The sequence below is a fragment of the Lissotriton vulgaris genome, chromosome 6 (genome assembly GCF_964263255.1).
Source record: "Lissotriton vulgaris chromosome 6, aLisVul1.2, whole genome shotgun sequence".
Classification (NCBI taxonomy): Eukaryota; Metazoa; Chordata; class Amphibia; order Caudata; family Salamandridae; genus Lissotriton; species Lissotriton vulgaris.
Genome location: NC_141694.1, coordinates 1,616,489,789 through 1,616,514,948, shown reverse-complemented (window position 1 = coordinate 1,616,514,948; position 25,160 = coordinate 1,616,489,789). Strand labels below are relative to the sequence as shown.

The 25,160-nt window shown below is 47.5% G+C and overlaps 1 protein-coding gene across 2 annotated transcripts in view; it reads right to left on the bottom strand.

Moving 5' to 3' along the window:
- The window catches only part of SRBD1 (S1 RNA binding domain 1), an 855,271-nt gene that overhangs the window by 688,658 nt on the left and 141,453 nt on the right, over nucleotides 1-25,160 (bottom strand). For both annotated transcript variants that reach the window (XM_086927787.1, XM_086927788.1), the window contains exon 2: nucleotides 22,866-22,933. In XM_086927787.1, coding sequence (XP_086783913.1) covers nucleotides 22,866-22,933 — 68 coding nt within the window. The remainder of the gene's footprint in view (nucleotides 1-22,865; nucleotides 22,934-25,160) is intronic.

The following is a 25,160-nucleotide window of genomic DNA, read 5'->3' as shown; positions in this document are numbered from 1 at the left end:
TCCTTCCAGGGGAGGCGGGAGGGTGCATGTGAATCTATGAAAGACACTAATACTGGATAACTGCAGTTACAGGTAAGTAACGCATTTCTTATCCAGTATTTGGGTGTCTTTCATAGATTCACATGCCTGAATCAGAGTAGCAAGCAATACAATATGCACATTCTGTGAAGATACAGACAGTATATTACTGCAAGAAATGAACATTTGTGACTGTAGGAAAAAAAAACAACAGCATACAATGTCATGCAGAATCTAGTAACAAAGAAATGTGCATACCAGTCAAGGATGGTGGGAAGTAGGAGGGCTCACCTCACTGGAATAGATGGCGAAGCACTGCTCTGCCCACTGCTGCGTCTGTCGTCAGCTCAGCGTCCAAGCAGTAGTGCCTGGTGAAGGTATGCGGGGACTTCCAGGTCGCCGCTCTACATATGTCTAGGAGTGGCACTCCAGCAAATAGTGCCGCAGACGTAGACATGGCTCTGGTGGAGTGGGCTTTGGCCCGTGAGTCCAGAGGTCTTCCTGCCTTCTCGTGGCAGAGAGTTATGGCTGAGGAGATCCATCGTGATATGCTCTGTTTAGTTAAGGGCATGCCTTTCCTAGGCCTGCTGAATGCGACAAAGAGTTGGGATGACTTCCTGAATTGTCTTGTTCTGTCAAGATAGAATTTTAGGCATCTTTGAAGGTCTAAAGAGTGCAGTGATCTCTCAGCCGGGGTAGATGGGTTCGGAAAGAATGATTTAAGAACCACCGGCTCATTAAGATGGAAGTCCGAAGGGACTTTGGGTATGAAACGTGGGTTGGTACGCAGGATGACTCTGTCCTCCTTGAATTGAAGGAATGGGTCCTGGACGGAAAGGGCCTGTAGCTCGCCTACTCTTCTGGCCGAGGTCAGAGCAAGTAGGAGGGCTGTCTTCCACGACAGGAATTTTATGTCAGACTTGTGGATAGGTTCGAAGGGATGTTTCATCAGCTGGTGAAGAACTATGTTGAGCTGCCACGTTGGAGGGACAGGTTTTGGTCTAGGGAAGGACCTAAAGAGGCCTTTCAGAAATTGCTTAATGAGTCTGTCCGCCCACAGAGAGGGGCCCCTAGAAGTTCGAGTGAACCTAGAAATCGCTGCCAAGTGGACCTTGATGGACGCATGGGCCAGGCCTGAGTGCGCCAGGTGTAGAAGGTATGGCAGGAGTTGTTGGGGAGTGACCCGGAAGGGGTGTAGACCCTCCTTTTCACACCAGATGCAGAAGCGTTTCCACTTGAGAGTATAGGTCTTTTTTGTGCTGTTAGCTCTGGCGTTGGACAGGACATCTTTGCACTCTTGTGGGATGTTTAGATGGCTGAACTCACGGTAGTCAGGAGCCAGGCTGACAATTTCAGAGGGCCCAGGTTCGGGTGGAGAACCTGCCCGTGAGACATCGTGAGCAGGGTTGGGTGACTGTGAAGACGAAGAGGTGGGTGGACGGATAGACGGTGGAGCTCCGTGTACCAGTGCTGCCTCGGCCAGGATGGGGCGATGAGGATTAGAGTGCAGGGCTCCGATTTCATTTTCCTGATTACTCTGGGTATCAGTGGGAATGGCGGAAAGGCGTAAGCAAACACGTTCTGCCAAGCTATTGAAAATGCATTCCCTAGAGTTCCTGGTTGGGGAAGCCTGCTTGCGAAGCTTGGGCATCTGGCGTTCTCCCTGGTGGCGAAGAGGTCTATCTGTGGTGTCCCCCACTTCGTGAAGATGTGGTTCAATGCACTCTCGTCTAACTCCCATTCGTGGGATAGGGACTGTTCTCTGCTGAGGGCGTCCGCCAGGACATTGTCCTTGCCTGGAACGTATTCGGCTTTGAGGGTGATGCCATGTTGTAGAAGCCAGTTCCAAACTCTCTGAGATTCTCGAGAGAGAGATAGCGAGCGCGTCCCACCCTGTTTGTTCAGGTAGTGCATAGTCGTGGTGTTGTCCGTCCTGACTAGCACTGGGGAGTTTCTGATGCGCGGGAGGAACGATTGGAGCGCCAGGAAGACCGCCCGTAGCTCTAGAATGTTGATGTGGAGCTTGGACTCCTGTGGCGACCATTTTCCGTTGGTCTGCAGTTCTTGTAGGACTGCACCCCAGCCCTCCAAGGATGCATCCGTGGTGATGATATGTGGTTGCGCCGGAAGCAGGAACGGTAGTCCTTGCGACAGGTGTTTGTCTGAAGTCCACCATTGTAGACTGTTGATTAGATGTTGAGTGACTCGTAAGCGGTCCTCGAAGGATCCCTTCGCTTGTGTCCATTGTTTTGACAGTTCTTCCTGAAGGGGGCGCATTTTTAGGCGGCAGTGAGGGATGAGAAGGATACATGACGACATCATGCCAAGGAGCGATTTGAAGAGGCGGACGGTCAGAGACTGTTTGGATGCCACTGACTTGGCCAAGGAGATGAGTTTCGACTTTCTCTCCTGTGATGGAAAGGCCTTCGTGCAATCCGTGTCCAGGGTAGCTCCTAGGAAGGTGATGACTCGAGCTGGTGTCAGGGATGACTTTTCCCTGTTGAGGGTCAGTCCAAGGCGGCGGAAAAGATGCAGACAGGCGCTGGAAGATGCAGCTGCGGCTGCTCTCGACGGAGCTTTTACCAGCCAGTCGTCCAGGTAAGGGAAGACCTGGTGTCCCTGCTGGCGGAGATAGGCTGCGACCGGAGAAAGGCATTTCGTAAAGATCCTTGGAGCAGATTTGAGGCCGAAGGGGAGTACGCGGAATTGGTAGTGTATCCCTGCGACTGCAAACCTTAGGAACTTTCTGTGACCCTTGAGGATAGGGATGTGGTAATAGGCGTCCTGTAGGTCGAGTGATGTCATGTAATCGCCTTTTTCCAGGAGTCCCAGGATCTCCTGTAGCGTGACCATTCGAAACGATTGCTTCTTGAGAAACACGTTGAGGGCTCTTAAGTCGAGAATTGGACGCCATTTCTTCCCCTTCTTGTGGATGAGGAAGAAGTGGGAATAGAAGCCCTCCCCCATCTGGGCGTGTGGAACTTTTTCTATCGCGCCTTTCTGGAGCATGGATGTTAGTTCTTGCCGAAGCAGCCGCAGGTGTCTGTGAGGACGCTTGACAGGTGGTGTCTGAGGAGGGTTTGAGAGGAATTCTAGAGAGTGGCCGAATTGAAGGAGTTGTAGAACCCACCGGTCTGTCGTTATTTGCCGCCAGTTTTGAAGGTAAAAGGAAAGCTTCCCTCCAAGTCGCAAGGGAAGCGATGGTGGAGGGGCTGGCCAATTGGAAAAGTCATTGTCGATTGCCTGCTGGTCTCTTCTGTCCTTTCCCTCTGTAGGACGATTTATTGAAGGAGGACTGACGTCCCGACTGGTTTTGGCGCTGTTGAAATTGCGTTTTACCCTGAGAGTAAGAGTAAGAGGACTTGTTTTGATAAGATCCTCTATAGGAGGATTGTCCCCTCCCCCTGTTGGCACGAAAGGACTGAGTGCGAGATTGCAGAGTGCCCAGGGCTCTGGCTGTGTCAGTGTCCTTTTTAATTGCAGTGAGGGCTTCGTCAATCTTCTCGCCGAATAGGTGATCGCCATCATAGGGCATATCTAAGATCTTGGTCTGGACCTCCTGTCTGAAAGAGGTGGCTTTAAGCCAGCCTTGGCGTCGCAGGACAGCGGCTCCCGCCAGCTGTCTGAATCCAGTCATGGCCACGTCAATGGCGCAGTCTATCAGTTCTGAGGCCGATGTTTGGCCCTCAAGGAGGAGCGAGTGTGCCTCCGCTTTAGCATCTTCCGGCAGGTCGGCAATGTAGGGCGCGATGTCCGCCCAGAGTTGGCGGTTGTAACGCCCAAGAAGGGCGATGGAATTGGCAATTTTCACCGTTGTCGCAGAGGTAGTGGAAAAGCGTTTCCCAACTGCATCTAACTTCCTGCCTTCTTTATCTGGTGGTGTCGATAAAGGTGATGCAGGGTTACGCGAGTTCTTCTGCGCCGCCTGGGTGACCACAGAGTCCGCCTTGGGGTGACCCGTGAGGCATGCTGGAGCTGAAGACGTAGCTCTGTACTTTTTATCCAGTTTGGGTACGATTACCTGTAGGGAAGCTGGAGATTGCATGAGCTGCTTGCCCTGTTTGAGTAGATAATCAATGATCGGAATCGATCTAGTAGTTTTCTTAGTTGGTTCTTTAAAGTCATAGAGGAAACATTCAGTTTCCTGAGATTCCATTGACATATGGAACCTTTTGGCAGCCCTTTCCATGAGGTTATGGAAACCTCCAATATCAGCAGGTGGAGACTCAGAAGATTGTGGCTCCAGAGAGGCTGGAGAGTGAGTAACATAGTCCTGGTCCGCATCCACGTCCGTATCATCATCTCGGACTTCCCCTTCTTCATGTTCTCTGTCCTCTTCCTCGGACGAGATAGGGTCTTGAGCAGGGTCCTGTGTCCTAGGAAGGACCAGTGGAGGGGGCCTAGGTCTTGTCCCTTGTGCAGGAACGGGCACAGATGGCTGCGGGGTTGGTGGGACAGTAGGGGTGGCTTTCTGCGGAAACCGCAGTTTGTAGTCTTGGACGAGAAAGCTCAAGTCTGCAACCAATGAGGCCGGCAAGCACACCATTGGGGTCACCTGGGTGTGGACTTGGGTAGGCACTACTGGAGGGGTCGATTCCTCAACCTCCTGCTCTTCGTCCGTACTCTGGCACTTGACAATTAGGTCGGAAGGACTAGTGGCTTGGGTAAACTCCTCCTCCTCCTCCGGCTCCTGGTCCTGTAAGAAGCAGGATGGTGTCAGCTGTTGGACCTTACTAGGTGAGGTCATCTCCGGAGTGATCTGCCTTTTGGTGATCCTAATGGAGACATGGGAAGTCTGAGCGTCCATTGCGTGTGACAAGAGCTCGGATTCTTTCCAGGTACCAGTAGCCGTCGGTATAGTCTTCGTCGACGGTGCATCCGTCGACAACCCTCTCGTCGACGGAGCTTTAAGCAGCGTTTCCTTCGTCGACTGCTTCGTCGTCGGCGCCGCCGTCGACGGAGCGCCCTTCGTCGACGGAGTGTCCCTCGTCGACGGCTTCGTCGACGGTGTGACTTTCGTCGACGGTGTCGTCGTCGACGTCTTCGTCGACGGTGCTGTCGTCGACGCCCTCGTCGACGGTGCCGTCGTCGATGTCCTCGTCGACGGTCTTGTCGTCGACGGTGCGGAGGATGAAATCGGTCGTCCTGCTGACGACGAGTAGGTTAGAGTCGTCGATGAGGAGGACGCCGACGATGCCATCGTCGTCGATACCGTCGTCGTCGATGTTGAGACGGTTTTAGGCGATGAGGTGGTCGCCGATTGCGCCGTCGTCACCGTAAGCAGTGGTTGCTTCCTAGGGACAGGAAGGTCCTTGCTAGATACGGCAGGCTTGCCCTCTGAAGCCTTTTTAGACCTCTTAGGAGGGGTCGCTGAGTGGCCAGGCGAGGAAGCCCTAGGCCTCTTCAGGGAAAGTTGTGAGGCGACCGACATGCTCCCACCCTCGGAAATGAGGTCGGTCGGTTTGTCTTTGAGCCTGTTCAGCCAGATAAGAAGTCTCCCTTCCCGGTCTTTCTGGGTTTTGACGGAGAACTTACGGCAAATCTTGCAGTCGATGGTCTTGTGGTGAGGGTAGAGGCAATACAGGCATTCCTCATGTTCGTCGTCCACGTGGAGCCTTAGTTTACCACAGGAGGCACAGGGACGGAAAAGTGCTCTTTTCTTGACGTCAGCCATAGTAGAAAGTCGAAAAAACTGTGAAGTTTGGAGAAAATACGATATTCCTGAGGAGAACTCAGGTGGAGACTCCCTAGCACAACGTGCGGTAGAAAATCTGAGAGACTGAGGCTCCTCACAGGAAGGTTCTAGAGGGAGGTAGTAGCTGATTGGTTGTTCCTTTTGTTTTGGTCCTTTTTTTACAAAAGGACACAGATAGGCTACCAAGGTGGGACCCTGGAGCCTACTCTATTTGGTCCTTCCTGCATAAGGACCTAGATAGGTTACTAAGGTTAGACCCTTAGACCTATTCTCTTTATGTATGTCTTAGGACATTACTTTTTTATGTACCGGAGGCTCCCGTCTCGACGACGGGGAATGATTCAGGCATGTGAATCTATGAAAGACACCCAAATACTGGATAACTTGTTCATCTGACAGAGACTTCGAGCCATAGATTCCATACTGTAGAAGAGATACCCAAGCAATTCCTCCCTAGAGGTGGGTCTGAGGACTGATTTCACACGAATAAGTCCTGCAGGACTGAAGAGGCAAAGTCCCCATCCCTACAGACTGGACTGTCAAGACAGTAGCATTTGGTAACTGTGCACAAGAAAGCCCACGTTGCTGCCTGCAGCTAACGCAGTGGTTGCAGCTTGAGCTCTGACTGAATGAGCACGCAAACCCTCAAGGGGTTGTCTCTTAGCCAATGCATAGCAGATTTTAATGCAGAGCACGGTCCATCTGGAGATGGTCGTCTTCTGCACACCCTTATTCTTCTTCACTCCGAAATACCCCACGAAGAGTTGGTCTTCCACTAAGAACTCTTGTGTACGATCAAGGTAAAGTAACAACACTCTTTTTGGAGGGATGAGGAGGATTGTAAAAAAGTAGGCAGAGTGATAGTTTGTCCAACGTGAAATGGAGTGACCACCTTTGGAAGAAAGGAACCTCTTGTACGAAGCACCAGTTTGTCTGAGTACATGTTAAGATAAGTATGTTTGGATTACAAGGCCTGCAGCTCACTGACCTTCCGGTCGGATTTTATTGCTCCGAGAAAGGCCATCTTGATGTAAGGAGCCTGAGTAGACAATTTTGCCATCTTGTTTAAACTGAAAGACCCTATTCCTAGCCCTGGCCAAGCAGAGCGCCAGAGGTGTGCAATAAGTAAACATGGACAAAAATGAACTCCTACATTCTAGATGCCTTATTAAAAGAGTCCACACCTCCAGTTAATGATGACCTGGAGCAAGCTTCAGTCTGCTGTGACTCTTGGATAAATGCAGCTGTCTCCCAGCTTGCCCCCCTTCAAAATAGAACAAACCATCGGAAAAAGCCTTCTGCGCCATGGTTTTTTGCAGGATCTTAGGAGCTAAAGTAAAAATGCTGACATCAAGAACAGCAATGGAGGATGCAATATAGTCCAGAAGAAAAACTAAAATATAAAAATGTATTAAAGGACTACAAAACCTTAGTATCCAAAATAAACTTTTTCACTGATAAGATCAAAGCAGCTAGCAACTACTCTACGGAATTATTCAAGACGTTAAATTATTATCATCCTTTGGAAACAGAAACAGGGCTACACCTAGCCAAAATTTCTGTGATCAATTAGCCAATTTTTTCTTTTCCAAAGTTAATACTATTTTTCAAGATTTTAAAAATACAAGCACCAGTCTTTTTCCGACTCTTACAACTGCCACAGATGATGGACTCTCTGGTTAAAAAAGTTCCAGGACTTTACTCCAGGTTAAGCTTCTTAACACATCTTTCAGTAGAAAAAGTGGTTTGTTTTCTAAAAACCAGTCTGGATTCCCTGCAGATCCCTCATCTTCTGAGGTACTTCATCCAGTTTATGAAACCTTGCTATCCACCTAGCCTTAAATATGAATAGGATCTTGGACACAGGCTGCTTTTCGACGGCCTGGAAAAAAAGCCTCAATTTTGCCGCTTGTCAAAAAACCCTCTTGATCCTTCTGAAGTGAAAAATCACAGTCCTATCTCTTGTCTCCCACTTCCGGCAAAAGTATTGGAGAGAGCAATGAATCAAGAGATTATCACCTTCCTAGATTAAAAAAAATGTATTGACTCTGCACAACAAGGCTTTAGGCCTAGACACAGTACAGAGTCTGCCCTATTGGCAGCCACTGAAGAGATAAGATCCATTGTCGACAGAGGTGATAGGGCATCCTTAGTCCTACAGGACTTGTTTGCCAAATTTGATATGGTTGGCCATCATTCCCTTGTCAACCATCTCGAAACCAGGGCATAAAAGGGACAGCTCTCAATTTAATCAGGTCCTTCCTTTCCAATAGAGAGCAAGTAGTGACCCTAGAAGGACATAGGAGATAACGTGGAAAGTAAAATCAAATATCTAAGTCTAATAGTAGGATTTTTAAATTGTTTTAACTGTCATGTATATGTACATTCAGATAATATAAAAATTTTAGACATTTTTGCATACATTTGGGTTCAGTGTTGTGAGACTAGAGAGTATGTTAGTTATGATGAATGTGTGAATATTCCAAAGTGGTTTAGAAATTGGTATGTGGGGGATATGCTTTTGATTATAATTAGGGCTCCCGGTTTTCCGTTTAAACGGATTTCTACATATAAATACAGACGGAAAATGATTTTTCCGTTGTCTGTATTTATATGTAGAAACGGCAAAATACTAGTAAATTTGACCGCGCTGCCGTGCTTCAGCCCAGAGTTGCTAAACCCCTGTTCCTTTTCTTGCTGCCCCAGCCCTTCTTTTGAATACGTCACTCCAGGGCTCCGCTGCTCGTGTGAGCTCTGTGCCAGCCAGTCGCTATTTCGCAAGTTAAGTGTTTTTCTGTGGCCTCCGGGGGCAGATTAATGACGGCCTCACAGCGACCCAGGACACTACCCCTTGAATGCCGCTCCGCATAATGTCTGTCCCACTGCAGTCTCGGACTCTGGCTCCGGCCCCCCACCCCGTATGAATAGGTCACCAGGGGGGTTGGTATCGTTTTTTTGTTTGTTTAAAACAGCAATTAACGTTCATTGATGTGACGGATTAGGAGAACTGCAGCTCATGGATTGTGCATTGTATTTTGCGAGCTGTGCCTTCAAATAGTCAAGATGATACATTTAATAGTTTTGTTAGTTTGGCCCTTGAAATAACGAACGCTCAGTTCACATCCTGCCTGTTTTGTTCACTATTACTACCTGATCATTTACGTGTATGGCTATTAAGGCTTCCTCAGACACCAGGCTTTCAGAGTTCGGGAAATAAATAGGGATGCGGTGCCAAAGAAATACCAGATACAAGGATTAAGAAAAGACAACTCCATGACCTTTAATTCACCAGAGTGAACTAATGATCCGATGTTTCTGAGGAGAGGTGCTGGTTGATATTTTTAGAGCTTTTGTTCTGTTCGTTAAAAGTCCAGAGGCCTTGTTTGTTGGTATACTGACTGTGCAATACACCTGTGAACCAATACTTTGTGTGGGATATCGTCTCTCAAAAAAGGGGCTTAAAAGCTCGAAATTACATCAGTAAATAGTAAGCAACATTGCCTCCGGCAGTACTTTTGTCTTTTTTAATATCAGACAATTTGCCCTCAGAAGAAAGGAATGCATGGACACCACCAGTCATAGGTGTTCGAAAGGCAAAGGGTAGCCATAGCCAGATGGTTGCAGTGCAAGCTTCAGTAACACAGACAAAATAAATGCAGCAGCGCTTTTAAACTCAAACCCCCAAAAAATGTCCCTCTCATTTAATCACATGGCAAATTATATTCACTGTTGGAAGCCATGTCTAAAGTGTTATATAAATAAATGAATAGTTGGATGGTCAGTCGATCCATGGTGAAAACACAGTTGACAAACCTTCAGCTCTTGTGTCCGTGCACAAGCAGTTGCACATGTGTTTTTTTGGGACTGAAATAAATGTGGAAAAAGACTAGCTGTGTCGTCGGTCTTACTTGTGGCAAAAATAAATGTGGATAAATACAGAAAAAATGCCCAAAAAATAAATATGGATAAATACAGACAGAAATGGACAAAAAATAAATACCATAAAACCGGGAGCCTTAATTATAATACAAGGTGCAGGTCCATCGCCGATATCTATCCGTGGCAGGCACTGCAGGGCTTAAAGCTGGCCTTCTTCGATGAAATACTGCCATACCAGGAAACCCTCAAAAAACTTTTGACAAAACGTCAAAAAAACCTAGTCAAGAAATTACAAAGCGGAAGCTCTTTCTGGATCTGCACTGCCTGGAGTGGAAAGAAAAGAACTGACATCAGTGCGCCAGGGTGGCGCCTATAGAGGCATCACGAATGTCACTTCCAGCGGGTACGACGCCATGTGGTGCTGAATGACACCACCTACCGGCATGCAGGGGGACTGCTCACTATAATTTCCGGATCCAGTGTGATGTCTAGGGATAATTCTAAGGTAAGGAGTCTGAGGTTAGAAGTCTCTAACAGATAGTACATCCTGTTGTGTTAGAGTACATTGTATTTATTTAGTGCCAAATGCTTCTGAAATGCTGATTGAGACTTTTTTCTTTTACCCTATGTTGAAACCGTTGAAACAAAAAGGTGTGTTTGAATTGATTTCTGTTTGGCCAGCAGAGGAATTTTTAATGGGTTGAGAAACTAAGGGAGAGAAGAGCAAAGTAGATTGAGTCAATTTAAGTAGTTTTAAAAACTGAGAAGAGGTGGGGTTAAATACAGTGGGTGAGTTATTTTCAAACGACATGTTAAAGCCCTTTTCTGATTAGTGCAAGGAGTTCGACATCCCGGCAGGTCAGTTCAAACTTTATGGCACCCTGACTGAGGCTATACACGAGCTCAAGGGGGGGGCGGAGTGGATCCCAAGCTTTTCCACAGCTACCGCTACCTCTGTGGTATGTCTAATACCTGCCGGCTAGTCTCGGGATTGTATAGCGCATTGCGTGAAGATGTTTGCCTCCCCCCTTCGGTGAAACGGGATCGTTGGGAAACAGTCCTGGGACCCCTCCTGATAGACTGAGACTTAGCCAAAAAGTGGGCGGTGAAGCCTAAAAATTTCTGAAATGCTTGTTTCAGATAAACACACTGTTACGTCCTCCATAGGGCATACCTTACGCTCCAGAAGCTTAGTGTCTACTTTCTGCCAACTCCTCCTGATTACCTGCGCCGTCATATTGCCATAGGAGATATCCTTCATATGTTCTGGGTCTACCCCCAGTTAACCTCCTATTGTATTGAGGTGGTGCGCTTATTTCCAGAGGCCACAGATCGCACACTTACTTCCACACCCCGTTTTTCGCCTCCTAGGTCTCTTCCCTCACCCTGCTAAACATAGCGTTACTAACGGTTTCGTTGATCTTACTCTTGTGTGGGCTAAGCGTAGAATTACTATGCTCTGTGAACGCACTGAGGGACCTCACTTGGAGGGCTGGAAGGTGGATGTTTTGTTGTGCTGGGCGAAGTGGAAATGGATAGCACTGCTCCCCCTATTTCCTATAGGAACAACAATGCTGATGATTGCTGTTTACATTCATAAAAATCTGTTTAAAAAAAGAGGCAGAGTTTGGCCACGAAAAAGATACCCGCCTTCAACAATCGTTCAGAGCCAACTTGCTGATCCAACACCAACTGGGCAGAAGTGGCTGTAGTGACTGACACCCGACCAGTCGAACACGCACCACTAAAACCCATGCCTTCACTGAGATCCTCTTTTACGCCTTAAATGGTAACACATGTGCCGCCAAGGCAATTTCTGCTGTGATCGTACACAGACGATAGCACCGATTTCATCTTTTCATCTTCCCACCTTCCCCCAGATCACAAACCCACGCTGGCATTTACTCTCAAGGTGGATACGGTTTTTTGGAGCATTACCTGGTTTCCCTGCGACCTTGCAGAAATGACGGAGTATGGGTGGTACCTGGTGCTGCCAGATGTAAATATAAAAAGAAGAAAAGTAAATCAAAATCTAGCATCTGAACTCCTAGAAGTCAGACACAGAATGGAGCAATTCACCTCATCTCATGGCTCTTAAGTCTTTCCCAGGCTCACGACTGGTGTTGTGTACATCCACTTTCACACAAAGGCTGTCGTCTTGACGTAGGTAACATTGACTGTGCAGATATTTGTTAATCAGCAGAATCCTTTATTTTAGAAGCCTAGGTCGACTTCCTGTCTTGATCAATTACTAATCAACCCTCAATCCAGGGACATAAATGCTACTGTTTGGTAAAAAGAACTCTGCATGCTGATTTTATAGCATTCCAGTGGTACGAAGTATTCTCCAGGAGCTCTGGCTGTGGGCATTTCAGGCAGCCAACACCAGACTTAATAAAACAAATATTAAAGGCAAAGTTTGAGCTTAACTCCATAGTCACATCAAAGACAAAATTTGTTTTGACTTACTTAAACATAAGAACTATGAACAAGGAGAAAAAGTCTTACAATTACTAGTGTGACAATTAAAACAAGACACAGCCTTCAGAACTATCCCAGCAATACAAATCCCACGGGGAATCTTGTTATTTAACTCAAGGATATTGTAGCAACATTCAAGGAATATCACTCTTCTTTATAATCATCCACATCTGACAATACAATGCAACACCATGCGCCTTCCACGGCTGACCCAAATAGCAGTAGAACTGTTAGAAATGGAAGTCACGGAACAGAATATTTTAGAAGCAATTAAAGAAATGCCTGCAAAACTCCTGGAGAAGACTACCTCTTGAATTCTATATGATTACTGCCCTACTAGAGTGCCGTTGCGGAGCAGGATTTTTGTCAATGCCATATCTACTGATGGCTTAAGACTTGAGAATAAGGTGTTTCTCTCCTTACTATAGAAACCAGAGACCAGCATCTTAGCTCTAGTTATAGACCCATTTTGCTGATTATTACAGCCATTTTGATAATAGCTAAAATACTGCCACAAGACTGACAATAATGTAACATAACATATGGTATAATTGTAAAGCGCACACTCACCCAAAGGTATCTTGTTTAATGTCCAAGCCACTACTAGTGCACAAGAACCAAGTGGGCTTTGTTCTGGGCAGATCTTTGAGCAACTATCAATGGGAGCACAGAGGGAATCAAACAGGGTCGCCCTCCACTCAAAACTAGACCTACAACAAAAGACCCTGTCGAATGGACATCCACATGTGTCAGTTACTCAGAAATAGGCCAGTCTGAATGTACTGATAACTATTCCAATCCCTTATAGTTTATAAGGGGGTACTTCACTGCGCTGCGTCCCAATTTTTATGTTAAAAGAGGCCCAGCTTCCTTGACAGAAACACAGAACAAAGAATGCAAATTGTCTGACCCTACACGGTCAGTACCAATTATCCACACCAACAATGTTGGACAAATATCTGTTTAGAAAAAATGTATGAGAAAACAAATGACACAGAGGACAGATGCTCAAACCCAGGAGTTCAGGATACCACACCCTCTGTGCCCAATTTAAAACCACTAGGTTAGTTTGAGCCCAGTCAGTCCTTATCTTCTTGAGAACTCAGAGCAGTAGTATCTTGGTGGAAAGCTATACAGAAGCACCGGCTTCCACTCTAGGTGGAAAGCACTTCGGAGCGAAAGATGCCTTGGAAAGTCCAACAAGCAAAAGCACTGACATTGCGAGATGTCGGCAGTGTAGAAGGAATCAAATCAAAGGTTCTCCTCATCTCAGAAAGAGGCCTTGCCATCCCAGAAGAGTGCCAATTACACCTCAGGGTGTAATTGGCACTTGTGATCTGGTAGGAGCTGACCGCTGAGTTTGTCCATGTTGTTCAAAAAGCCTTCAGGTTGTTCGCCACTAGGAACATTTCCTGGTGGTCCAGCCATTTCTAGAGGCACGGCACACACTGATTGTTGCAATACCACATGGCAGTGGTGTTGTCCGTGACCACCTGAACTAGCCTCACCTTGATGGATGGTAGGAAGGCTTTTAGTGCCAAATGGAGGATCCGGAGTTCCAGAAGGGTGAAATGTAGCCAGGACACTCCCGGGGGCCAGAGACCTCTGATCTCCACCTCTGTCGGAAGGCCGTCCCAAACCAGAAGCGATGTATGGTCACCACTGTCACCTCTGGGTGGGTTAGAGAGAATTGCGGTCCAGCAACCACCACTGCAGGTTTTTCGCAGTCTCCTCTGAAATGTGAGCGCAGTCTGAGCGGTTGCCTTGATGTTGGGCCTACTGGGACATTAGAGCCCACTGCACAGCCTGCAAGTGACACCTGGTATACTCGACCAGCACGATGCAGGAGACCATCAGTGCTAGTAGCATCAGAGTCAACCTCAATGAAATCCAGGACAGTGCTTAGAAATTATGATCATAGTCTAGACATCTGAGAAGGAGTCAAGTCTAACTTCAGCATGTGTATATTGAACCACAAGGATGACAGGAGGCTCGTTGTCGTCTGAAAGTGGCTGTCGACAGTCAGGGGCGACCCAAATTTTAACAGCCAGTAATGGAAATAGGGAGAAGACTGGCAACCTTCAGTTTTGAAGGTGCACTGCTACCAAGGCCAACACCTTTGTAAATACCTGAGGTGCACTGGTAAGACCAAAGAGGAGCACCACAAACTGAAAGTGCTCCTGTCCCCCTACAAACTGCAGGTAGTTGCAGGACGGCTGGTAGGACAAGTATATAGAACTAGACACACTGCAACACCAAAGCCACCATCCAGTCTTTGGGGTTGAGAGCAAATCAGACCTGGGCTAGGGTGAGCATTCTGAATTTTCCCTTCTGGAGGAAGACATTTAGAGGGCACAGGTAGTCTGTAGGTCTCCATCCTTGCCCAGGCACCGCTCCAGGCTCCGCTCGCAGCCGTCATCACGAAGCACGGACTAAACATCGTCTCCTACGCCAACAACACCCAGCAGATCCTCTACCTCAACAATGAACCCACAGTCGCCAAGAGCAACTTCCACAACGGGATGAGGGCTGTAGCCCCCTGGGTGAAGGGCAGCTGCCTCAAGCTAAACTCAGAGAAGACTGTAGTCCTCATCTTGGGCTTCACTACCTCTGCTTAGGACAACTCCTAGTGACCTGTTCACACCCACAGACCACACAATAAATCTTGGCATCATCTTGGACTCCTCGCTCACCATGAACTACCAGATCAACGCTATGTAAACATTCTGCTTCCACATGCTAAGCCTGCTCCAAAAGATCTTTAGGTGGATCCCTACTGAGGCCTGATAGACCATCACCCATGCACACATCAGCAGTAGACTCTTATACGGCAACACACTCTATGCCTGCATCACCCAGAAATTCCTCCAGAAACTGCAAAGCATCCGGAACGCCTCCGCTAGAGTCATTCTTAACATCCCCGCCGCAGCCACATCACCAGCCACCTGCGAGACATCCAATGGCTCCCACTCAACAAAAGAATCAATTTCAAGCTCCTCACACATGCCTAAAATGCCCTACATGACAGGGGACCTGCTTACCTCAATCACCGCCTCTTGTTCCCCGCACCCAAAAGAGACATCAACTCAACTGGCCCTGGTCACCATCCCACACATCCACAAGACCACGGGCGGGGAAAGATCCTCCTTCTACCTCACAGCAAAGACCTGGAACACCCTGCCTCTCCCCTTAAGGCAATTACCGTCATTGCCTCAATTCAGGAAGGAGCTCAAGACCTGTCTCTTCAACTGAACCACAGTGCCTGGCGACAGATCTGCAGTCACCCTCCTTCTCCGCCCAGCGCCTTGAGACCCTTTGGGGGGAGGGGGAGGGGAAGTCTCACTTCACAAGCTACTTGATTGATCCTATTTTCAGCGCTAGAAAGTAGCAGAAATAACAATCACATCCTACTTCTGGCACTGGCACCCTATAAACAGTCCCTTTGGCCAGACGGAATTGCACTTACTGCTGCAAAACGGAGAGATGGCCTTCCATCAGTCACTGGAAGAATGGCAGAAGGTGTGGTGAGCAAGAGTAAGTTTTACTCCCTGCAACCGATCTGTAGGACCCACCTGTCTGATGAATTAGTCTGCCAAATGGAAAATATTCCTCCGATTCCTGTAAGGGTATGTTAAAAAGATGTGGCATGTGGGACTACAGACGGAAGGACGGACTGAGTGACCCAATGACCTTGGGGCAGTAGACATCACAGCCCTAGACCACGAAACTGCTGGTTTCCTTGTGGAGGCTTGATAGCTGATGGTATAGGTAGGGTACCTCTACCAAATCCCAAATGGAGCAGGTGAACTGCTGTGATAGCCAGGGTGGAGTGGACAGGCCCAGAAAGGGGCAGTAGCCCTGCTTCCCTAAAAATGCTTTAGTATGGATTCAGCCTTGTCCCCAAATAGACGAGTGCATCAAAGGGTATATCCATCAGGGAGGAGTGGAAATCACCAGAGAACACAAGTCAATCTCAACCATGCATTAAAGCGAATGGAAACAGTGGTGCCAATGGCCCACCCGATGGAATCGCTGGTGTTAAATCCACAACAAATCATGAACTTGACCACATCATAACTGCCTTGAATGCCTAAGTGAGAAGAGGTCTGAGCTATTTAGCACACAAGGGAGTACTTGTGCCACCGAATCTATGTGGGCGTGGTAATAGCGTCCCAACAAGCAGCTGGTGTTAACAGATCGGAATGCAAGATTGGTAGAAGAAAAGACTTGTCACCTAAATGTTTTTATCCACTTATTTTACCTGTCCATGGAGTGGCCAGGGAAAGCGTGCTGCAAAAAACAGGCTAAAGTGGAGCAGGGAAATTTTCTTATTGGGGTCCAGAACAATGTTTGGGCTGTGACCCCGACAAGGTAATTATCAGTGCATCATTAAAGGGAAGAAAAGGATCAGAAGATGTTTGCCTCCATTGGATGACTTCTGTTAATGCATTAGTCTTAACGTCCGAGGTGAGAAGCTGGAGGTGAAGAACTTCAGCCACCCTACACATAGCCATGCCTTAGGAAAATGATTGCTCGGTGGCTGGTCCATGGGGTGAGACTCGGCTCGTTTCTGGGCGATCAAGGCCACCAGCCTCCTGTTAGTCATCATACCAAATATCATCCGGCTAAGGTTAAGCAAACTCATCATCCGGGCCATGGCCGTTGTCAGAGTCCATACTAAAAAGGAAATGCAATGTGCTTTCTCACTTGTTGTAGAAAGCGGCCTCAGTTTGTAGAAACCACTAGTTGGTTATACCGTGCACACAGTCCAGGGGTTTCCCAAAAGTGTACAGGGCTCAATGTAAAACCAATAGTGCTCTATTGGTGGTAGTGTGGGTGAGCAGCCTTAGGCCTAACACAGAGGAGTGAAAGACATTTATTGCACAACATTGACCAATAATGAACACATGACTCAACAAGCATTGGAAATGCAATAGGTCTCGCAGCATTAGAGTTAGTGCTTTTAGAATTGTTTATGGGGTTTTTTTGTAAATCTTTAGCATTTTTGTTTCCTGTAGCCAATGCTAAAGAATTACAAATAAAAAAAGCCATAAACATTTCTAAAAGCTCTAACTCAAATGCTCCGAGACCTATTGCACTGTGTGAGGGTGAGGGGTTGAGGGTGAGTGAGGGTGAGGGTGGGTGAGGGTGAGTGAGGGTGAGTGAGGGTGAGGGTGGGTGAGGGTGAGTGAGGGTGAGTGAGGGTGAGTGAGGGGTTGAGGGTGAGTGAGGGTGAGGGGTTGAGGGTGAGTGAGAGTGAGGGTGAGTGAGGGTGAGGGTGAGTGAGGGTGAGGGTGAGTGAGGGTGAGGGTGAGGGTGAGTGAGGGTGAGTGAGGGTGAGGGTGAGTGAGGGTGAGGGTGAGTGAGGGTGAGGGTGAGTGAGGGTGAGGGTGAGTGAGGGTGAGGGTGAGTGAGGGTGAGGGGTTGAGGGTGAGGGGTTGAGGGTGAGTGAGGGTGAGTGAGGGGTTGAGGGTGAGTGAGGGTGAGGGTGAGTTAGGGTGAGGGGTTGAGGGTGAGTTAGGGTGAGGGGTTGAGGGTGAGTGAGGGTGAGGGGTTGAGGGTGAGTGAGGATGAGTGAGAGTGAGGGTGAGTGAGGGGTTGAGGGTGAGGGGTTGAGGGTGAGTGAGGGTGAGTGAGGGTGAGGGTGAGTGAGGGTGAGTGATGGTGAGGGTGAGGGGTTGAGGGTGAGTGAGGGTGGGTGAGGGTGAGTGAGGGTGAGTGAGGGTGAGGGGTTGAGGGTGAGTGAGGGTGAGAGGGTGAGGGTGAGGGTGAGGGGTTGAGGGTGAGTGAGGGTGAGGGGTTGAGGGTGAGTGAGGGTGAGGGGTTGAGGGTGAGTGAGGGTGAGGGGGTGAGGGTGAGTGAGGAGTGAGAGTGAGGGTGAGTGAGGGGTTGAGGGTGAGGGATTGAGGGTGAGTGAGGGTGAGGGTGAGGGGTGGAGGGTGAGTGAGGAGTTGAGGGTGAGTGAGGGTGAGTGAGGGTGAGGGTGAGTGAGGGTGAGGGGTTGAGGGTGAGTGAGGGTGAGTGAGGGTGAGTGAGGGTTCAAATCGGTTTTTGGGGGGTAGCTTTGAAATCAGTAGTCTTCGATCTTCCCCCCTCCCCTTATCAGCCTTCGCTCCATCTGTTCCCTCTCCCCGCTCCGCCCCTCCCCTGCCCTAAGCTACCATGTTTGCCACCTGCCTAACATCAACATTTACGATCTTGTTGCAGTCAGTCACTCTTTCCGAATCACAGACCTGAATCAGTGCCTCTTTCCTCCCTGCCACATTAAGTATACATGTGCCCTGTATTGCTCTCTCTGCCGTGACTTCTCTACAACGCCTCCCCAACCTCTGCTGCAACTCTGCCTCCTGTTCCAAATTGGCACACTTTTCTATCCGACGTATGTCTTCGGTATTTCTAAATCCCTAGCTCTCCTGTACCTCGCTTACCCTCCGTTTACTCAATCGGTTAGCGATAACATCCTACGCATTAACTTTCCGGATCCAGGCGGAATGTTCCTGCATGTAAGCCTTACCTGAAAACTTCCAAATGAAGATCACAAACATCCGGGCGTCTCTACTTTAAGTCCATTTCTATTAAACTTCGATTTCCAAAACAAGAGAAGATTATCGGAAAACTGGTGTTAAACAGATTGACAGGATGATAGGCGGAGCTTGGAGAGTCTTTGTGGCTGTATTTTCCAGTTTACCCTGCCATTGGTTAGAAAACACATAACCCGCCCCAAAAAAGGTGGGCCAGCCAACCTTTCTGCAGCGGAAGAGGTCTCTCTCTAGCTGCCCCGGAACTGACCCTTGATTATCAGGAAAGAACGACCCAGCCGCACAGGGCCGGCGCACGCTGAGGTCTGCGCTGCCACGCACCACTTCCTGACGAATGGCCCTTGTTTTTAAAATAAATTAAACACTGCTCTTAGTCCCAAGTCAGACACTCTATCACTGACGCTTTGGGAGCTTACGGGAATATTGCCCCAGCTACCATGTCAGCGAGGGAACGAGAGAAGCACCGGGAAGCCAGCAGCTCCCAGTGCACTTCAGGAGGCCTCGCTGCGGTGAGTTAATCGACCTCTATACAAGAACGCCCAATGCCCTCCCGCATGCCAGAGTCCACAGGACCATTCATCAGGAAGTGGTGCGTGGCAGCGCAGACCTCAGCGTGCGCCGGCCCTGTGCGGCTGGGTCGTTCTTTCCTGATAATCAAGGGTCAGTTCCGGGGCAGCTAGAGAGAGACCTCTTCCGCTGCAGAAAGGTTGGCTGGCCCACCTTTTTTGGGGCGGGTTATGTGTTTTCTAACCAATGGCAGGGTAAACTGGAAAATACAGCCACAAAGACTCTCCAAGCTCCGCCTATCATCCTGTCAATCTGTTTAACACCAGTTTTCCGATAATCTTCTCTTGTTTTGGAAATCGAAGTTTAATAGAAATGGACTTAAAGTAGAGACGCCCGGATGTTTGTGATCTTCATTTGGAAGTTTTCAGGTAAGGCTTACATGCAGGAACATTCCGCCTGGATCCGGAAAGTTAATGCGTAGGATGTTATCGCTAACCGATTGAGTAAACGGAGGGTAAGTGAGGTACAGGAGAGCTAGGGATTTAGAAATACCGAAGACATACGTCGGATAGAAAAGTGTGCCAATTTGGAACAGGAGGCAGAGTTGCAGCAGAGGTTGGGGAGGCGTTGTAGAGAAGTCACGGCAGAGAGAGCAATACAGGGCACATGTATACTTAATGTGGCAGGGAGGAAAGAGGCACTGATTCAGGTCTGTGATTCGGACAGAGTGACTGACTGCAACAAGATCCTAAATGTTGATGTTAGGCAGGTGGCAAACATGGTAGCTTAGGGCAGGGGAGGGGGCGGAGCGGGGAGAGGGAACAGATGGAGCGAAGGCTGATAAGGGGAGGGGGGAGGAGAAATGCGACACGGCGGGCAGGGGAGGGGGCGGAGCGGGGAGAGGGAACAGACGGAGGGAAGGCAGATAAGGGGAGGGGGAGGAGAAATGCGACACGGCGGGCAGGGGAGGGGGCGGAGCGGGGGCCTAGTGCGGCTGAGGGAACTGATGTGCACGCGCTTTTAAGCTCAATGCGCATGCGCATTGAGCTTAAAAGTCACGGGCACTGCAAGGAATCGCCACGATTCCTTGCAAGTTGGATAAAGAGTGGATAAGCCCCCATAGTCTCGCTTGCTCGATGCGCATGCGCATCGACAGGCGAGACCTAAAAAGGAAATCCACACCAATTTTAGAAAAATACGTTTTGTTTGCATTTTATTTTAAGACTAAGAGCTTCGCAATAAAGTAAGCATGTTTTTAACCAAAAATCCATTTTACTATAAAAAGTCAAAACTTAGTGCAATTTCGGAACAGTTCAATGTCATTCTACGGAGCAAAACAATAATGTGGCTTAACAGGTACTTTCAAATCCAGTCTTCGTGCCCAAATGTCAGCAAGGTGTAAAGGTCAGGTGAGTACTAAAACTGCACCACCAGCAGCACAGAGGCTGCCGGGTGCAGAGGTCAAAATCGGAGTTCGGCTAAATGTGTTACAATGGAGAATGGGATGCTCGAAGCCATACTGCTTGCAGGTATGTAGATCGGTTGAACGAGGACAATGTTTTGGGGTTAAGGCAAGCACAGAAAGGCCACAAAGCAGCATCAAACATCGGCACAGAGGCAGGTACTTTAAGGGTGCAATTTGCCATCAGGCACCCAATGCATCCCACCTAAAGTGAGGGTGTAAACCGGGGTTGCCATCTGCTGCTAGCATCAGAGACTGGGGGTCCCATTGCAAAGGCGGCAGGCCTTTGAAGCTTCCCCTTCGAACACTGGCCCATCTTTTTGGGGGAAGTTGGACACCTCCGCCCAAGATGTGCATTGTTTCTAGTTCCAGAGAGCAGAGGCTCTCCATCCAGGGGTCCAGGAACATGTCTATGTTTTGCAGGTTGCCTAAAGTCAGTAATTGCCCACACCAGGATCAGAAGGTTTTCAGGGGGCACCTCTTAGGTGCCATCTGATTACATGTTTTAATAAATCCCACACTGGCATCAGTGTGGATTTATTACAAGGAGCTGTTTGGTACCAAACACTATTATTTCAGGAAAGCCATCAAGGTGCTGGGGAATTTGAGTTGCCCAGTTTCCAGCCCGTGTACTACTTATGGCTTCCCTGGCACTTGCAATAATTAAGAACAGACTGAAGTATTGTAGGGGCATATCTGCTTAGGCAGAAATGCCCTCATAGTGGTATAGGGCACCCTACCTTAGAGTTGTAAGGTCTACTAGAGGGTGGCTTACCTATATCTAAAGACAGTGCTGGCTGGCATGGCACACAGGCCGGGTGCCATGTCCACTTTGTTGTTTTTCCTCCCACAAGGGCATGCAAGATGCAAAGTGTGATGACCACTGTTATAGGGCACCAAGCTTGAGGGGGCTTACCTATGCCCGGGCAGTGGATGTGGGCATTGCACACAGGGATGTGTGCCATGTCAACTCTTCACTTTGTTCTGCACCAAAACAGGCAGCCTGCAATGGAAGTGTGTGTGTAAAAGTACAGGACCTCCAAGGGTGGCACAATAAGTCTTCCATGATCACAGTGCCCTTGATACCTATGGCACCTTTTACAAGGGTCTTAAATGCGGCCAGCGTTGACAATTAGGTTTTGCAACAGTACAGTTTAGTAAAGGAGCACAGGCCTTGCACCTCGTTGGCAGGAACCCAGGGCACGCCCAGTCAAAGTACAGCAACATTGGGCAAAAAGTGGGGGGCAACCATGCAAAAAGGGGCACTTTCCTACAGTTCCCTTCTTTTCATGAGATTAATTGATAATAATTCCAGGTTTCTACGATATAGTGCTAACCAACACTTTCACAAATGGAGGAACATGGGCCATGAGGGACTGTACTGTGTTACCTTATCAGCATTACCTTAACAGTCTCCTATTGTTTCCTAAAACTGTCTGCTAGGCAGGCACAGATGAGCTTGCACACACAGTATCTGTATCACGTCTTCCACCTCATTGAACAAAGTGCACATTTACCCATTAAAATGCATACAAAGGATACTTACAATTATCAGTAGGATTCTTTCGCAGTATGGAACCCCTTTACAGAATAAGAGGTCGTCAGCAGTTACTACAGAGTTGTTTCAATAGACATTACTTTTTGCCTCTTTTGACCCAAGTTAAAAAAAATCATGTTCTCCCAACTTTTTGTATGTCATTGAGTTATACAAATTGAGTGGAAATCCTCCCAACATCTTCCAAGTGTGCCTGGGTTTGGTGTGTAGGAATAAGCGTGCTTCTCTTTGAGCTGAAAACCTGGTTAGATGAGTAATAACCAATTAAACTGTTGTCCAGCTTTGGCCATCAATATACTTGGTCTGAAGGTTGCCCAGCTAATCATATGCCCAGCTCTACTCGTAGCCAGAGTGTAAATTGAAAGGAATCCAAGAATGGAAGGATATAAATGAGCAGCAGCAGGTAATACACTATTACAAACGCATGGAGCGGGCATTGCCGCGAATGTTTAATCATTTTAACTACGTTTCTTTCGGGGCAAAGGTACATTTAGCAGAAGAAGCGGGATTCTAGGGTGCCTTTCAGCACTGAAAATACTTACAAGCCTGCAAACGGTATATAGGTTAATAGATTTGTGAAAGCACTAAGCACAAGCAAGGAAAACACCTTCAAAAGCAGGTTCCAATTATGCCTTTAGCACTTAAACGAGTACATCAAGAATTAAGGCACCTCCTGCTGTCATAACTATTAAAAAGCAACAGTATTAATATAATGATCTAAAAACTTACACGACGTATGATGGCTTTTCTTTTTCCTGATCTAGAGGCCGCCGTGTTGTCCTTCTTGACTCACACCACTAAAAGATAAAAAGGAAAATAGATTCGTTTTTTTTGAGCGGCAGTGTTACAAAATATATACACTATGCTATTATTAACATAATGAATGAAAAGTTATCTTCTTTTCACATCCATGTGACAACAATGTATTGTTCCTCAGCATCGGCTACAGTACACTGATGATACAGTGTACTCTCATCTAAAAGGAGTAAAACACGGGTGCAGTTTGACCAGTTCTCCAGGACCAGCACATGTGAGAGGCAGATAAGCAACCCTGGTAAACGCTATTCTGTTATGTCTCAAAAGGCAAAAAACCAGGTACGACCCAAGAGTTCACTGAAATTCCAATGAACTTCCTTAAGGCTTTGAAGCACTGGGTAGCGAGGTCTGCACGGAGCGCTTACAATAAATATACTACCCAAGCACTTGATAAGAGTTTTAGTGTAATTAAATAAATATGCTTGGTAAATGTACAAAGTTTAACTGTAGGTTGCTCTCTAGCTGAGGGGTCTCCAACCTTTTCTGTAGTGAAAGCTACTTCTGATCAGTGACAATCATGATCAGTGACAATCATCATACGCTACTGAAGGCTAAGCAACTCGCGCGTTGTTACCAGACACCCTCACGCCCAGCTCCATTGACTTTAAGCCTAATGTCAATACAACCAGACACTAGGATTTCAACTAATTACTTTGTCTTGGGGCACTGGTATAGGGCTTGCAGGTGTATCAGTGAGAGTGTGGTCTTTGGAGATGTATGAAAATGTGTGCATATGAATGGGATAAATGTGTATGGGTGACTGGGAGCTTGTGTTGTATGTACTTTTGGCACGGGAATACGTTTTTCGTCATATATGGCACCATTTACTTGTATAATACAAACATATAATATTTTTTTTAAATGAGAGAAATTTTAAGTGCAGAAAATGTTCTACGGGAATGTCTGTGATATGGAACATTTTCCTGTTCTTTACATTACTCCCACTTAAAATAATAACTGTATTTTTCAGTTATAAATATGGCACTTTGTCTACCACATACTGGGAGCAAAATGCCTGCTGTGTGTCAAGGCAACACATTAAAAATGGAAAATATTAAACTAAAGAGTTAACTTTATGTTTATATGGATTCCATAAAACTCATAATTTAAATTTAATCAAATTTCCAAAGGTGACATTTACCAACACCAGGTATCTGGCTGCCAGTTACGTGTAGACAAGGTGCCATATTTATAACAGAAAAATAAAGCCATTTCTTAAAATGGGAGGAATTTAAAGTAAAGAAACATTCTTCAGAAAACATTAAGAAGTAATTGGTTTAATTAAAAGTAGAGAAAAACATTAAGACAATGTTCATAGAAATAGTTTTCTTGACTTTAAATTTCTCCCATCTAAAAAAAGAGGACTGTATTTTTCAATTATAAATATGGCACAGTATCTACCGGCTAATGGGAGCAAAAGGCGTGATGTCTGTAAATCCATCATTTTGAAATGGGAGAAAATTCAAATGAAAAGTTAACTTGATCATTAAGGTAACTTTTCATATAAATTTCGTACCATTTAAAAGCATTCAGAAACATCATTTTGTTCTCACACTCCAATAATGAGTTGGCAAGAACTTGTTTAAGAGTTAAATAACTCAGAACACTGCGAACCCGAAACACCCGTCTTTGTGAGCCGTGGAAAGCAGAGCGATCCGAAAACCGTGGCTGCGAGAGCCTCGTGGCCGGGACCCCAAATTATGGCGCACTCAAGAGTAAAGTGCTCCGGAGGAATCCAGGTCGATGTAAGGAGGATATGAGGATTGGCACCGCCGCAGAGGTGGATCGCTTCAACGGGACCTCCGGAAGGGACAGTGTTGCTGGTGAATGGCTCCTACAGAGCTCCAACGAGCTTCTCTCGAGATACAATCAGGGGCAGGGCCATCAGCGCGGAGGGCGGTGAGGAGATGCCCTGCTGCCTAGGCAGAGAAATGGACTGACTAGCCTCCTCAGAAGTGGATGCAAAATCTGTGGAGGGTCATTGGGACGCGCACCTCGGGAGAGGCCCTCGGCACTGGGAGTGGTTAGAAGACACCCAGCAGACCTGGCAGACAGCCGCGACATCCAAACCCCCACAGCAGCGGAGGTAGCGGTGAGTGGCTGAGAGGATCCAGCGGATTCCGGTGGCCTGTAGACCGAAGAGTGTGACGAGAGAACACTGGCTGAATCCCCGATGACCGGACCTCCCAGAAGTGGATGCTGAGGTAG